Source organism: Petromyzon marinus, chromosome 19 (assembly GCF_048934315.1).
Source record: "Petromyzon marinus isolate PM22_M1 ecotype Great Lakes invasive population chromosome 19, UKy_Petmar_22M1.pri1.0, whole genome shotgun sequence".
Classification (NCBI taxonomy): domain Eukaryota; kingdom Metazoa; phylum Chordata; class Hyperoartia; order Petromyzontiformes; family Petromyzontidae; genus Petromyzon; species Petromyzon marinus.
The window spans coordinates 10,690,526-10,705,802 of record NC_133685.1 but is presented as its reverse complement, the minus strand read 5'-3'; the positions used below and the strand labels follow the sequence as shown (position 1 = coordinate 10,705,802).

The window sequence follows — 15,277 nt, the reverse complement described above, 5'->3', positions numbered from 1 at the left end:
GTGACAATTCGCTGGCAGAGGTCACGAGTCAAACCCAGAAGTTATGAGTTAACTGATTAGGGTGATTTACAGATACACTGTCTGTGCCCCCCATTCTTGCAATCCACATACATGATCGGGATGTGTTCTGAATTTCAAATTAATCCGATACATATGAAACTTAGGCGCACATACAACATTTGGAAGATCCCACATTTTTCTAATTAATCTTAAAATATGGCGTCGCCAGAAGTAAGGTCAATTCCCGCAAAAAATGTGTTTTTGTGTAACTTTTTGCATTATAAATATATATGTAAGGTTTATATTAAACTGTTAGTTTAAATAATGTAAATTTCTGTTAAAATGCTTCATTAAATTTCTCATTTTAAAATTGTTAAAACGAATATTTTTTTAGAAAAAAAATTAAATTGAGTACACATTTTGTAAAAATCCGGAGAAAAAAAATATTCACCTGAAAATGGGCCCAAAAATATCCAAAACATTAAATGTGAGACTAATCCCCGGATGCGTGCAAACCCATACACACTGACACAACATCATACCCGCTGAAGATGCATTTGTGGAGTGAATTGTTTTCTCGCAATGTGTCTTGGCCTCTGTCAGCATGAACATCTGCTCCTCTTTGGTGATGACATCGTCAGAATCGATCTTTCGGAAAGGGTAAAAAAAAATCGTGAGCGCAGCATGAAATGTGAAGCAGTGCATATCACACCCGTTGTAAATGTCTGAGACACTTCAGTTATAGGTCAACAGATAAATTACATCAGGAGGCAAATAAATTACGTTGCTTCACATAATGAAAACAGGACTAATAAAAATGCTTTAAATATACCAAGCGGACTTCTTGACAGCATTCTGGTACGAATGACTAATTCAATGCATATTCGGAAACCACATATTTTAACCCAAATAATTCCATTTCCTTGAATGCTACTCCTGAGCTAGTTACCTCATTCAAAAGATTTTGATCCTACAGTTATGACCAGTGACCCAAGGGTCAACTAACACAACTGTATATTAACACTTAAGTTGTCTTATAGAGAGACTCACCACCACATTGGAAATGCGGAATCTCCAGCAATGGCTCAGGACCGGCATCAGACATGAGTGCGACCCAGTTCCAAAGAAAATATGATTCATTGTTGTGTCTTATGCGAAATTAGTTACTGTAATGCACGCGATTCCGATTTACCTACATGCATTTATGCCGGTCACGTTTTCTCAAATGTATTTTGATCGTTACCTAAGATATTAGGGACCACAATGCACTTTAGGAAACACTGATGGCTTTTGTGTAATGCACAAAGGGTAAGTGCTTTTTAGAAATGTTTCCGTGTTTTAAACCACTGTTTTACCTGCGTCCGAACTGAAACACTTGCAAATGGTGAACACTCAATAGCCCTATTTAGTTAAAAAAAATGGGATGCCACAACAATTCCAATGGATTTACATTGGCTTTCCATATCCAAGGGATGCGAATTTTAGATCGTCATGTTAAGCTATACAGCCCTCAATAAGATGGATATGTATCCAATTAACTTAATGTTTACACTCTGGGAAGAGCCCTTAAATGAGCATACCACTCTCCATGCAGCTCCCACGTGTTTAAGACTGACTGATAGAGCATCCATGGTTTTCGTTCATAAGCTTATGGAACTCATTGCTGGAACATGTGTATCTCCATTAACAGTGTCACAAATAAAAAATAAACCCTTTGAAAACGGATTATTTCAGGCGAAACATGGGGTAACCCTGTCGAGTCAAATATCTTTAGGTTGTGAACTTTATGTTGTGGCAGAGGTGATCCTGCAGAATAGCCTTTAAACACACGTGCAAATAAATAACGTTTGGAATATGAAGACTGCTTATAAGGAAATGAATGTGGGATTAAAAAATATGTTGTCAACAAACTTAAAATGGGGCATTGTTCATGACTCTCCGTGTTTATTCAGCATACATCCTTCCAGTTAGTAGCCTCAGCTAGTTGGGGTGACGTCCGCGATTTTCCCTTGGCCCACAAGCAAGCAGATATGTCCATATCGCTAAATTAGTACAATCTTCCAATGCAATCATCGCCCTCATGAAAACAACTGCTCTGCTCATAGCACAACTGCTCACATTACTTCTAGCTGAAGGAGTTTCAGGGCATATTTACTCACAGTATATTTTTAGGGAACGCTGTCGGTTTCATTTGGTGACGGGATTATTGGCATTAGGCATTAGTCCAGCGTACAAGTTATGGTTATCCATCATAATAATTTATTATCTTACCATATATTCATATAATATTCAAATTGAGCCTTGGGTGAGGTGGCTTGGCACTATAATTTTGACCTTTTTTAATTTGACCACTGGTTTGCATGGAGTTGACAGGAGGAATTGCCTAATCGTGCCGTTTGCTCGCAATTAGATGTGAAAAACCCATTCACAAATATTTAAATATTTACCGTTGGGAATTGCAATCATGGACAGAATAAAAATAGTATTCATAGCTGACTTATTTTGCACTTAACATGGATGATTTGTATGCATGTATTTTCACGTGGATTAGCAATGCTGCACCATGTCCCTTTGGGTATGTTTTCAGACGTCAATATGAGTGACTCACAGAATGTGTTGGGCAGTCTTCATGTTTTTCACCATCACTTGCACCATTGATTATAAATATATGCGGTTGTATTCGTTGAATTTAGGTGAACGCAGCTTGTAAAATCACTTCTAGGTAATGTTAATACTTATTACCGAGGATTTTAATGGATTACACGTATATGCTGACGAAACAACCAATCAGAATTTTGATAATGAATATTTAAGTGCACCCAAACCTAGTGTGGCTAAATTAACATCTTAATTTGAATCACAGCTTGTAAATGGAGAGTGACATGAACTGAAATTGTAACCCTAAAAACTATGACGTAAATTTTACATAGCGTGAACAGGGGCAGAACCATAAATCAGAACCCACGTAACTATCATCATATTAAAAGGGATAATCATAGAATGTAAACATGAACTGCATTTCAGAAAAAGGGCATTGGCTCCCAGTGCACACACACACCCCAAAGTGTATCAATGCCCTGCAAATTTGCAGGCACTGGAATAAGAGCCAGGAGCCCTCTACCGGAAGAGTAACACACTTACATATTTACTTGAAACTTTCATGACTGCAGGAATTAATATTCTATGGTTCTTTTGGTAAAGTCACTTAGATAGATAAAATAATAACAATAAAATAATAAAAATAAAGAGAATAAAAATATCACAACGTTTCGATCACAACACAAGTGGTCGTCATCAGGAACAGGGAGGTTAGCCTCTGAGGGCAAGCTGTTTATATAGGTTTAGAAATGGGCGGGGCAGCTAATGTTAATGTTGGAGAGGGCTCCGACACCGGCATTGTCTACAGTCTACACCAATCAAAGAGCTGTTTATAAAGGTTTATAGATGGGCGGGGCAGCTAATGCTAATGTAAAAGAAAGCTCCGACACCGGCAGTAGGTCTACACCAATCAAAGCATTGCACCTCGCTCCACACACCCACACTGCTGTCAGTGGAGGTTGACAGGAAAACACAAATCAAGTCATGACCCAAAGTGGTTGATGACATCTTTCCAATGATTGCTTAGTCTATAACCTTCATCTCGGTTGAAATTGTCTCTGTGTCTGTATATATGGATGGCTTCATGAACGAATCTTTTTTGATAGCCAGTAGGCTTGCAAAGTACCATCGTCTTAGATAAATAAATTTCGTGTGAGCAAGCCGCATTAAAATAATGATCAGCCATGGCAGAATTATTGGTCCTACCATGTTTCAGATCTGCCTTATGTTCACGGACACGGTCTGAAACATGTTGCTTAGTTTCCCCAATGTAACTGCTGCCACAAATACAGCTTAGTTTGTAGACGCCGGGATATTGTATGTCAGGAATCTTGTCTTTCACAAATGGGATCAGATCACGAATTTTATGTATTGTGTTAAATCGGACCTGGATCTTGTGTTTGTTCATGATTTTAGAAATCATTTTGGTTACCCCTGCTATGTATGGCAGGGTTATGGTTTTGATTGGATCCTCAGATGGCTTTTCCTCATGGCTTTGCAGATTGTGTAGTCAGAATATCCATTCGCCTTCAAAGTTTGGTGTACGTGTTTGAGTTCACTGGTTAGGTGTTCATGGTCAGAGATACATTGAGCTCTATGGTGTAGAGTTTTGATGAGGGAATTCTTATGGGATGGATGGTAGTAGGAATCAGGTTTAAGGTAGGTGTCAGTATGGGTTAATTTCCTGTAGACAGAATGGCTCATTGAGCCATCTAGTCTCTTTTTTATTAGGACATCCAAGAAAGGTAACATGCTATCCTTTTTTACCTCCATGGTGAATTTGATGGCTGGGTGTATGGAATTTATGTGGTTGAGGAATTGGTTTAGAGCCGGTCGGCCATGTGGCCAGATGACAAACGTGTCATCTACGTACTTCTTCCACAGGGACGGGGGTAGAGTGGATGCCTTGATGGCGTCCGTCTCAAAATTTTCCATCAAAATATTGCCTACAACCGGAGATAAGGGAGAACCCATTGGGGTGCCTTCAGTTTGTTTGTATAAATGTTCCATTCCAGGTGAAGCATGTGTTGGTGAGGCAGTGTCTCACCAGGGCCGGTACATCAGCATTCAATCCTTGTTGAAGCAGGTCTTCAATGATTGTAATGGTATCGGGCACAGGTACTTTGGTGGACAAAGAAACTACATCGAAACTAACGAGTAAATCATCTGGAGACAGTGAGCTGAGTTAAGTACAGAAGAGGTGGTCTTACCAGTGAATGGCAAAGGTCTCAGACAGATATTGGGCCAGTTTGTAGGTGGGTGAGCCAATGGTGGAGACGATGGGACGAAGGGGTGTACCTTCTTTATGGATTTTGGTGAGTCATCTCATCTGGGTGGTCTAGCAGCAGAAGGTTTTAAGGAAAACCGTTTGGTCTGTTAAATTAATGAAGCTAAATTAGTGATGATATTGTTAGTTTTTGTAACAAGGTTGTTGGTGGGATCTCTCTTCATTTTTGTGTAACTACGTACCATCATTAAGTTGGTCCTGAATTTTGTTATTGTACACGGTTTTATCCATGATGACAGTGGCATTGCCCTTGTCGTATGAGAGGATGACGATATCATCCCTATTTTTCAATTGAGATAACTCAAAACGCTCATCCTTACTGATGTTAATGACTGGTATCTTAGCGCTTTTGAGGGTTGCAGTGATTTCAGATCTTCTCACGTCTGCAGCGATGTGTCCCAAACCCTTAGGAGCTACATCGACCTGCGCAATGATGCCATCCACTGGTATGTATTTGGGAGCGACTGCACAGTTTAACCCTTTAGCTAAAACCGACTTCAGACCATCGGAAATAGGACTATTACTCAGATTAATAACAACCTTGTCAACGTATGACTTTTCAATGTGTGGATCTGGTTTCTTCTTGGAAAGGAGGTTAAACTTAGAAATCAGGTTATCTTTACATTTAGCTGAAATTGTAGCCGCTGATGAAGCAGTCATGTTATCTACATGTTCACAATCAGATGTGGACATTTTTTCCATCAATATTAAGTGTGATTTCAAGAGTCTTGTCTACATGGTCTAGTTCAGTACAGAGCAGTCTAATTTTTTCTGAGACCAAGGCTAAGCTAGCCCTAAACAATATTCCCTAAAACCTTCTGCTACTAGACCACAAAGATTCTATGGTCTTCCAAAAATCCATAAAGAAGGCACTCCACTTCGGCCCATCGTTTCCACTATCAACTCACCTACCTACAAACTGGCCCGTTTTCTGTCTGATACCTTGCTTCCATTCACGGGCAAGACTACCTCAGCAGTACGTAACTCAGCTCACTTGGTCTCACTAACAAAGGGCATTTCACTCTCCCCAGATGATTTTCTCGTCAGCTTTGATGTAGTTTCTCTGTTCACCAAGGTTCCTGTGCCTGACATCTTAGCAATAATTGAATAATTATTCCAACATTGACTGAATCTTGATGTTCCTACTCTGGTTAGGCACTGCCTTACCAACACCTACTTCACCTGGAATTGTACTTTCTACAAACAGAATGAAGGTACCCCCATGGGTTCCCCCTTATCACCAGCGATAGCGAATTTTTAATGGAGAAATTTGAAACAGATGCCATCCAGGCATCCACCCTACGTCCTTCCTTGTGGAAGACATATGTTGATGACACTTTCGTCATTTGGCCACATGGCCTGCCAGCATTGAACCAATTTCTCAACCACATTCATTCCATACACCCATCCATAAAATTAACCAAATAAGTGGAAAAGAATGGTAAGCTACCATTCCTGGATGTTTTGTTTGAGAAGAGACCTGACGGCTCATTGGGACACTCTGTCTACAGGTAAGCCACCCACACAGATTCCTATGTGAAACCAGATTCACACCACCATCTGGCACAGAAGAATTCCTCATCAAAACACTACACCATAGGGCCCACTGCATTTTCGACCAACACCACCTAGCTAGTGAACTGGAATACGTACACCAGGCCCTCAAGATGAATGGGTACTCGGACCACATTATTCGCAAAGCTGTTTCTCCAACCATGGAGAAACAACCCCCTGAGATGCCAATCTAAACCATCACGTTACCATACATAGCAGGTGTTACCAAAAATATTTCCGAAATCTTAAACAAACACAAGATCCAGGTCCGATTCAATACAGTACACAAAATCCGTGATCTAATCCCATCTGCGAAGGATGTCATACCTGACATGCAATATCCTAGTTGTACCTGTGGTAGCTGTTACATTGGGGAAACGAAACGACATGTCTCGGACCGTGTTCGCGAACACAAGGCAGATCTGAAACACGGCAGAACCAATACCTCTGCCGTGGCTGACCATTGTTATTACGCTGTGGGCTCGCATGATATTGCTTTTTTCCGAGACCAAGGCACTCTGCAAACCTTCGGGCTACTATCAAAGGTTTGTTCATGAAGCCATCCAGATATAATAAAACATAGTCGTAACTTCAACCGAGAAGATGGATACAAATTGAGCAATCATTGGAAGGATGTTATTAACCAGGTTAAACCTTAACTGTTTATGGTTGTTCCATCATATCTGCCGGGTAATGGTCTGTTTTTCCGAGTTAATTTCCCCCCACATCCCCAGCATTTGGCATTGCTGCTGCATTAGCATTGTTGCTTCATTGGCATTTTGCTGCATTGGCAACCCCCCACCTCTCTCTCCCCCTAGCTCTTCCGTCGCCTCCGCAGATCTTACTCTGCCCCCCCCCTCCCATCTCTAGCCCCGCCCATGTACCCTACCTATTTAGTCTATATAACCTCGTGCCACGGCAGCTCTCTCGCCTTTTTCAGCAGTTGTTTCTTGCTGTAGTTATCCCACCTGATGACGACTGTTTGTGTTGCTATCGAAATGTCGTGATTTTTTTCCATTTTATTTCTAACTACGTGAATTTACCGAAAGAACCAAAGAGTATGCAATATTCGTTAGTAACCCACTGGGCACATGAGCAATCATCTGGAAACAGCGACAAAAAAGAACATTATCATCCGGTCACAGCGTGAACACAACACAACAATGAGCCTTTCTCCTGGAAAGTGCATTACGATTTGTAAAATAAGAATGAAATCGTAGCTATTTAATGAAATACTGCAAATTTAATTGGAAATCATGAAGGTAAATATTTAAAAGTTTCTAAAGCGGACATTTGCAGCAGTGTTTCGACTTCACTTAAGTTAAAGGTAATATTATAATTTCCACACCTCTGATTAGCGTAGTTGTCTACGTAAGGTGTGAAAGAAGTTCAACATACATAAAAAACATAACTGGTATTTTTTTTCCTGGTACAATAAATTGTAACTGGGTGCAAGGGTGGGATTGTCGTGGTAACACTTGTGCAGCACAGCAAAATATACCCAAGTTCACTTCCCGACTAGGGTGTCTTTCTGTGTGGAGTTTGTGTGCTCTTCCCCCTGTTCTGCACTGGTTTCCTTCAAGTCTCCCGTTTCCTCTCATTGGAAAAAAAACAACATACAATGTAACTGGCATTGGCCACATATCCCAATGGTGGTAATGTAACCTGGAAATTATTTATTTTGGATTACACAAAGTGACATAACCCCTGACTGCAAAAAACTTGAGAGAACCCTCCTGAAAATAAATGTTTCATGACTCAAGTGTGGCTTTCCTGGGTAAGGAAGGCACATACAAATGAAAAAAAAAACCTAAACAAAAAATACATTTTAATTTGAGTAGGCAAGTCCCACTGAGCTATATAGTTATTTTTCAGAAGCAACCTGGCCACAAGTGATAGCTCAACGACATGATTTATCAACAGAAGGTGTGTACCGGATTAATTGCACTAGTGGCAAATGCTACGTATGTTGGGCAAACAGGACGAATAATCAGCACGAAACTAAAAGAACACCAAAGAAACATTCAATACTCCCAAATACAACTGTCAGTCGTGACAGGACACGCGTGCCAACAAGGACACTCAATTCATTTTGAAAATGTTGAAGTGCTGTGCAAAACTAGTTAATGCTGGTCAAGACTGATTAGAGAATCTATCGAAATTGAGAGAAATCAAAATAATTTTAACCATTCGGAGAGCTATAGACGTTGTGCTGCTTGGAAGGGAATCATTAAACAATACAATATTTAAAATGCATGCCTATACAGGTCACCATACTTCAATAGGGATTACCGTGGGCACGGCTATTTATGTTCACACACTCGACAAGAAGTACAGGAACAATAGGCATGCATAATGTGCATGTATAATGTTCGTTGATTACCATCTAAATAACCCATTTAAATGCAAACATGAACCCTCCATCACGTCGCGCGAGAAGAAACAGGAGGATTTCTCCACAAATCTTTCTGTCGCCTGATGAAGCTAGTTGTAATTACTGGCGAAACGTCGTACTCATATTGCAAATGTTGTGGCCTGGCTCTCCATCACACCGATGTGCTGTACTCGTGACGAATTGGCCACGTTCTGTTTACGTGACAAACCTTACTAGTTGGCCTTGTCGGGTGGTGGCGGCTTCAATGACACATTTATATATTTACTCGATCTGGCCCAAAAAAACCTGTATTATGCATGATATTGGTCGCGAAAGCCTACGTGTTAAACTGAATGATGGTAAAGATAACGGATGAAATATGACGATAAACGAGGACGATGATTGATGACGATGTTGATGGAAATTACTGATGATGCACCAAACCTTATTTAAGGTTCAGTCTTCCCTAGGGGATGCTCAAATCTGAGTTTTGCCATGGCCGGGAATTTAACTTAGTAAGTGGTTTTGATTTAAAGCTTTCGTGACTGCAGGGATTCATATTCTTGGTTCTTTCGGTAAAGTCACGTAGAATGATTGCTTGAGTAGCAGTCGAAACGTCGTGAGAATATTATTGTTTTATATTTTTTTTATTGTTTCCCTTCTACGTGACTTTACCGGAAGAATCAAGAATATTAGGTAAGTGGTGTTGTAGCAAAGTGAGCATCCTTCTGCGCCACGACTCACCACTTAAATATTCGAAAAGCAAAGGCAGTGGACTTCACAAATGGCGGTAAATTAATTGTATTGTTCAAGATGAATGGTAAGGTTAATTAGCGTGATAAATGTTACTAGGAAAACATACCTGGATAACAGTAACACAAATTGTTAGTTAAAATGCAGACACGGAAAGATTGCATATCCTTTCCGTAATTCTCAAAATGTATACAGTCTTCCCTCGTTATCGCGAGGGATACGTTCTGTAAAAGCTCGTGAACAGCACATTTCGTGGATAATGATATTTGCCTACGAAAACCTATTTTTTAATAAATTACCTCATATAAATTCGTAAATACGCTGTTAAAAACGTTAACATTATAATTGACGCAAACAATTTTTATTGGTTGTTATTATCTCTTTACCTCATTATTTTCTCTCTCATCACTTTATCTCATCACTTTCTCTCTCTCTCTCTCGATGCAGTCCATGTAGAGTTCCAGATGCGATTCGCAGACAGCCAAATAATCGCAGATATCAAGTGCGTGTATAACGAGCTATTAATTTTTTTTTTAGCAAATACACAAATGTGAAACGCACACAGTTTTTGTTATATTCAGAGGCACAGGAAAACACAGACAAACGTGAAGGCAGCCAGAACCAGCACCAACGTGTGCTCAATCTCTGTGGCCCTATATTGGGATATTTGTCCCACGTGTGCAAGGGGGTCAACAATCCACTGATAAGTGGAGTCCTCTTAACGCCTTTTCCATCATGGGTGTTTGACCGTACTGAGCTGCGTGATGGCCAGAAAATGTCAGAAAAGCTATGGATCATTCAATATTCACAATAAAGTTTTTTTGCATTAGATTGCGTAAATACAAATGTGTCGATTACCCACCCCTACCGGACACAGCCAACTAGCAAGGGTTGTCACGTAAACACAAAGGTGGCACATAGTTACTACTTCAGCATACCGGTGTGTTGGAGAGTAGAACCACAACATTTACAATTCGAGTACGAGGTTTCACTGGTGATTACACCCAGCTTCATCAGGGGATTTGCCAGAATTGTGAAGAAGAATACTATTATTTTTTTTATTTAAAGATTTCGTGACTGCAGGGATTCATATTCTTGGTTCTTTCGGTAAAGTCACATAGAAGGGAAACAATACAATTATAATAAAACAATATATATAAAACAATAAAATGATCGATTGTTCACGCTTACGGTGGCTTTCAGACCGCATCCATTATTTTCGTCTCCCCCCTCCTCTATTCCGAACATAGATGGACTCGTCCATCTGAACAAACTGTCAAATTGTTCTCCGTGGTGCTAACGTTAAAAATAACCGCCACTTTTTTCTAATTTTCTTGCTGTGGTTTTCACACCTGATGATGATTGCTTGTGTTGCAGTCGAAACGTCGTGAGAATTGTATTGTTTTATATATATTTTTATTATTCTTTTATTGTTTCCCTTCTACGTGACTTTACTGAAAGAACCAAGAATAAGAATACTATTAGTTACGAAAGCCTACGTGTTAAACCGATCATTGAATATGTGTGGTAAATTGAGAGTTAGCCCCCTCGAAGTATGGATTTTCTCTGAGTACTCAAGTTTCCTCTCACAAAGCAAGCACTCGTTTGAACTCAGATGTTCTCCCGGGACCACTATATCCTCTGCATCATATTTTATGTCAATATTGTCACCATCAGCAATATCATAATCATCGTCATGGCCATTATCATCATCTGCTGCATGCAACAGGTCATTAACATCCTCATTACCATCAAGGCAGATGGAACAGCCTCATCATCTTTCCCTATCATCATCATCATCGTTTTTTCGTCTTCGTGTTCCTTTGTAATCATATAATCATCAATATATCCATGAACACTTTATCAAGACGTTCATATGACATTAACGTTAATAAAAGTAATGTTTTGGCATTCCAAAATAATATTGTGTTAAAAAAACATTATGTTTACATATTTAGCAACGCATTTCACAAAATATCCCAAATATGCATTATTAATTTTGATATTAAACAGTTATTAATAATATATTTTTAAAATGCATATATATATTTTGCATGCATAGCAGTAGTTAATCAAAGCATTATACATGATGATTGAAATAAATAAAATACCAATTGTTTGTCTCCAAGTGCGTATATTACATAAAGAGGAGTAACTGTATTGTGAGCATAAAATTAATGTATCCAAGCTAAAACTCCATCTGTTTTCAGTCACTAATGTTGATGTTAGGGTTTTACATTCATGGTAATCGCTGGGAGTCTGTTGCATACATTTACATTCTCACCTAACTTCACTGTTGCATGCATGGTTGCAAAATATTATATACAAAGAAAAAAATCACATCCTCGTGAGTAAAATGTGTGTTATACATCCCTCCAACCACCCACGTCAACAAACGTGTCATGCTGGCTGCTTCATCAGCACCACCGGTGTGGTGGACAGCAATCCACAACACTTAGAAATTTCGTACAATGTCCTGTATGTCTCAATACCAAGCATTCCATATAACACTTACATGCTCACATTAACTTTATTTTCAAGCTATTAAAAATAATGTCGTCACTTCCATAAACAAATAAACAACACGTACGGAAATGTTTTACGTCCCTCAAGCGGTCAAGTCACTGCTAGATGAAGGCCACCGCAAGCACGTGTTAGTCACGGAGGTTGTTTGGCCATACCTCACCACGCTGGTCAGTGTGTATTTATGAAGGGTTGTGGGGGTGAGAGTGTACCAGAACTGTTCCAGATATCACTCTCGACGAACGTTAGCCGTGGACGACAATCGAACGATCACGTGTGCACATTGGTTTCAGTTTGCGTAAAAGCACAATTATTTAAAATGCACTTTAAATACGAGAACCGCCAACTGACTAATTTCCACTTTAAAAAATAAAACAAGAGGCACGACCATTATGTTTCTCACCTGTGCGTAGACGTGGGCACACACCAGCAGGACATGCACGAAAAGTGCCCGCGCATAGAATCCCATTGCGGACCACCAACTCGATGCACAGCAGTAGCAGCAGCAGCAGTGGCAGATAGACGCCTGAGCGGGCGTTCCCCCCTCCTTCCGCGTGTGCGTATTCCTCTCGCTCGCTCGCTCCTCTCTCGCTTCCTCTCTCCTGCTACACCACTTCTTTGTGTTATACGAGACGCACAGGATCCGCGTGCAGCCTTGTATCTCTAGCGCTTGGCCGAAATGAATCGATGTCAGTGGGGCTTTTCAATTGCATGGCGGTGCGAATTAATTCCAAGCGTTCACATTGATTTTGCTTTCTCCCCCCCCCCACGCACTCCTCCCCTCTCCCTGTCTCCCTTGAGCCCGTCACGCCTTGATAAGTTCACACGAGCGACCACAGTGTGCATGGCAGGACTAACACGCCTGTTATAATGTCAGTTATCCAGGGTGGCCCAAAAGTCAGGACACAGGGTTATTTCATTTAACACTGCCATTACATTTTTTTTACTGATCATTCTTCATGTTCATGTTTTTTTTCTTATAATTGCTAATATCTATTTTCATTTGTCTTTTCAGATGAAATAAAACAAATGGAAAGAAAACTGGTGAAAGGTGAACAAGTGCAATTTGTGTTTATATATGCTCAAGAAGGCAGGTTCAATATTTTTAAAAGTCCTAATTCGTTTCAAAATAGAATTCATGCAAGCATTGATGTGAATGGAAGTAAGTTTGAACGTTTGTTAAAGTAAATATAATAACCTTGTGTCCTAACTTTTGGGCCACCCTGTAACTCCGATTACCACAGTTGGCTATGTACGGTGCGAAAGAAGTTCAACATACATACATACCACTGCGTGCTCATGTGTGTGCGTAGAGTTACACATCTAATCGTACTTGAGGCGAAAGCATAACCCTAATAAAGCATTGGACAGCATTCATTATCTCCTTTTGCAGCTCTGCCTTGTCGTGGCAATACCACATTCCCATAGTTAGGATCAGATCTCTCTCGGATGACCACTCACTATGTGGGCTTCACACAATGTGGGATACTTGGTGTATTGACCCTAGAGAGATGATAGGTTTATCTGACCCCCAACTTGGAATTGATCTCACAACTATCCCATTGTGAATTATTTCGTCCAATTATGTAAGCCAGCTACGATATCTCCACTGTGGGATGAAGGACTCCCTAATCCAATGCCATATCTCACGGCCTAGCGATATAACAATCTGACTCCTGCACGTGAGCTGATTTAATCATTTCATTGTGCCCTGGTGTCCTCTAAGGTATGTAGGTGGAGGAAGTTGCAGAGGTAGTGATGGGCAAGACCGTGGATGGATTTCAATGCGAGGACAGAGATCTTGTAGTCCACACGCTCGTGGATGGGAAGCGAGTGAAGTGAGGCCAGGACTGGAGTTATTTGAATGCAAGCAAAGAGGGCATTGGATACATCTATCGTGGATGTGATTAAAATATGGACCAGGGCCTAAGCAGCAGTTGGGTTGACGTAAGGATGGAGACGGGAAATGTTGCGGAGGTGGAAGCAGGCGGTCTTGGCGACTGAGCAGGAAGTAATCTCACCTTGGGGCGCAATCTTTCAATCATTCTTCTAAAACCGACTTGATGAATCACAAACCGATTAGCTTCTTATTGCACACAATTCATTGTTCATGAGAAAATATTTAGGAACCAGACAACAGACAATTGAGAGGTCAACCAACTGCCACAAGTAAGCTGGATGAAGGACATATTTCTCTACCATCAGCCACATTAAATCAATACAATTCTGGAACAAAAACCTAATGAATGTCAAATACCATTAATACTGTCCTTATGATACAGGCAATTGACTAAGTAGAAATTAATGCGGTCTTCCAAGCTCTCGAAAGGCAAGATCCATTAATACATGTTAGTGTGTGTATATATGTTAGTTTCCATCAACAGATGGTTTCTCTGATTTGACTCTCTAATGTTTAACGCTAATAATGTAATCATATGTACGATTTTTGTGAATGTATTTTTTTAAATCTAACAATATTCTTCTTTGGTTATTTCGGTAAAGTCACGTAGAATGAGAATAAAATAATAAATTGATAAAATAAAATAACACAATAATATTCTCACGACGTTTTGGCCACAACACAAGCAGCCTTCATCAGGTGAAGGGACGAGACTGTCTGGTAGGACAGCGCTGGAGTGAAAGAGCCACGTTCAGATCACGGCCTTTAAGCTGTGTGAGAGGAACAAAGCGCCTTGACAAAGGAATTAGCATATAATTTAGCATTGAAATGGCTGAATGATTAGCTTGTGACTGGTCACAGAAATAGCTATGTTAAAAGTTAAAGCATACACATCCGCAGAGGCACCCCTTGATAAAGGAATTAGCATAGAATTTAGCATTGAAATAGCTAAGTTAAAGCATACACATCCGCAGAGGCACCCCTTGACAAAGGAATTAGCATAGAATTTAGCATTGAAATAGCTGAGTGATTAGCTTGTAACTGGTCACAGAAATAGCTACGTTAAAGTCAGAGCATACACATTCACCGAGGCACTTAGTACAAATCAAACAGGATAATTTAGCATTGAAATAACTAGGCGAATTTAGCATTGAAATAACTGAGTGATTAGCTAGTGACTGGTCACAGAAATGGCTATGTTGAAGTCAAGGCCTACACATCTGAGCTATTCACAGTACTATATAGTGAACCAATAAAAAACTTAAATATAAATTACCTTAATGTTAAC

General features: G+C 40.0%; 1 protein-coding gene across 2 annotated transcripts in view; it reads right to left on the bottom strand.

Annotated features, from left to right (window-relative positions):
- LOC116943844 (parathyroid hormone/parathyroid hormone-related peptide receptor-like) overlaps nucleotides 1–12,843 on the bottom strand; it is a 52,357-nt gene extending 39,514 nt beyond the window's left edge. For both annotated transcript variants that reach the window (XM_032957097.2, XM_032957098.2), the window contains exons 1-2: nucleotides 12,493–12,843; nucleotides 543–648 (exon numbers count right to left, since the gene is read on the bottom strand). In XM_032957097.2, the coding sequence (XP_032812988.1) occupies nucleotides 543–648; nucleotides 12,493–12,558 (172 nt within the window). In that variant the 5' untranslated portion in view covers nucleotides 12,559–12,843. The remainder of the gene's footprint in view (nucleotides 1–542; nucleotides 649–12,492) is intronic.
- Between the last annotated feature and the right edge of the window lie 2,434 nt (nucleotides 12,844–15,277).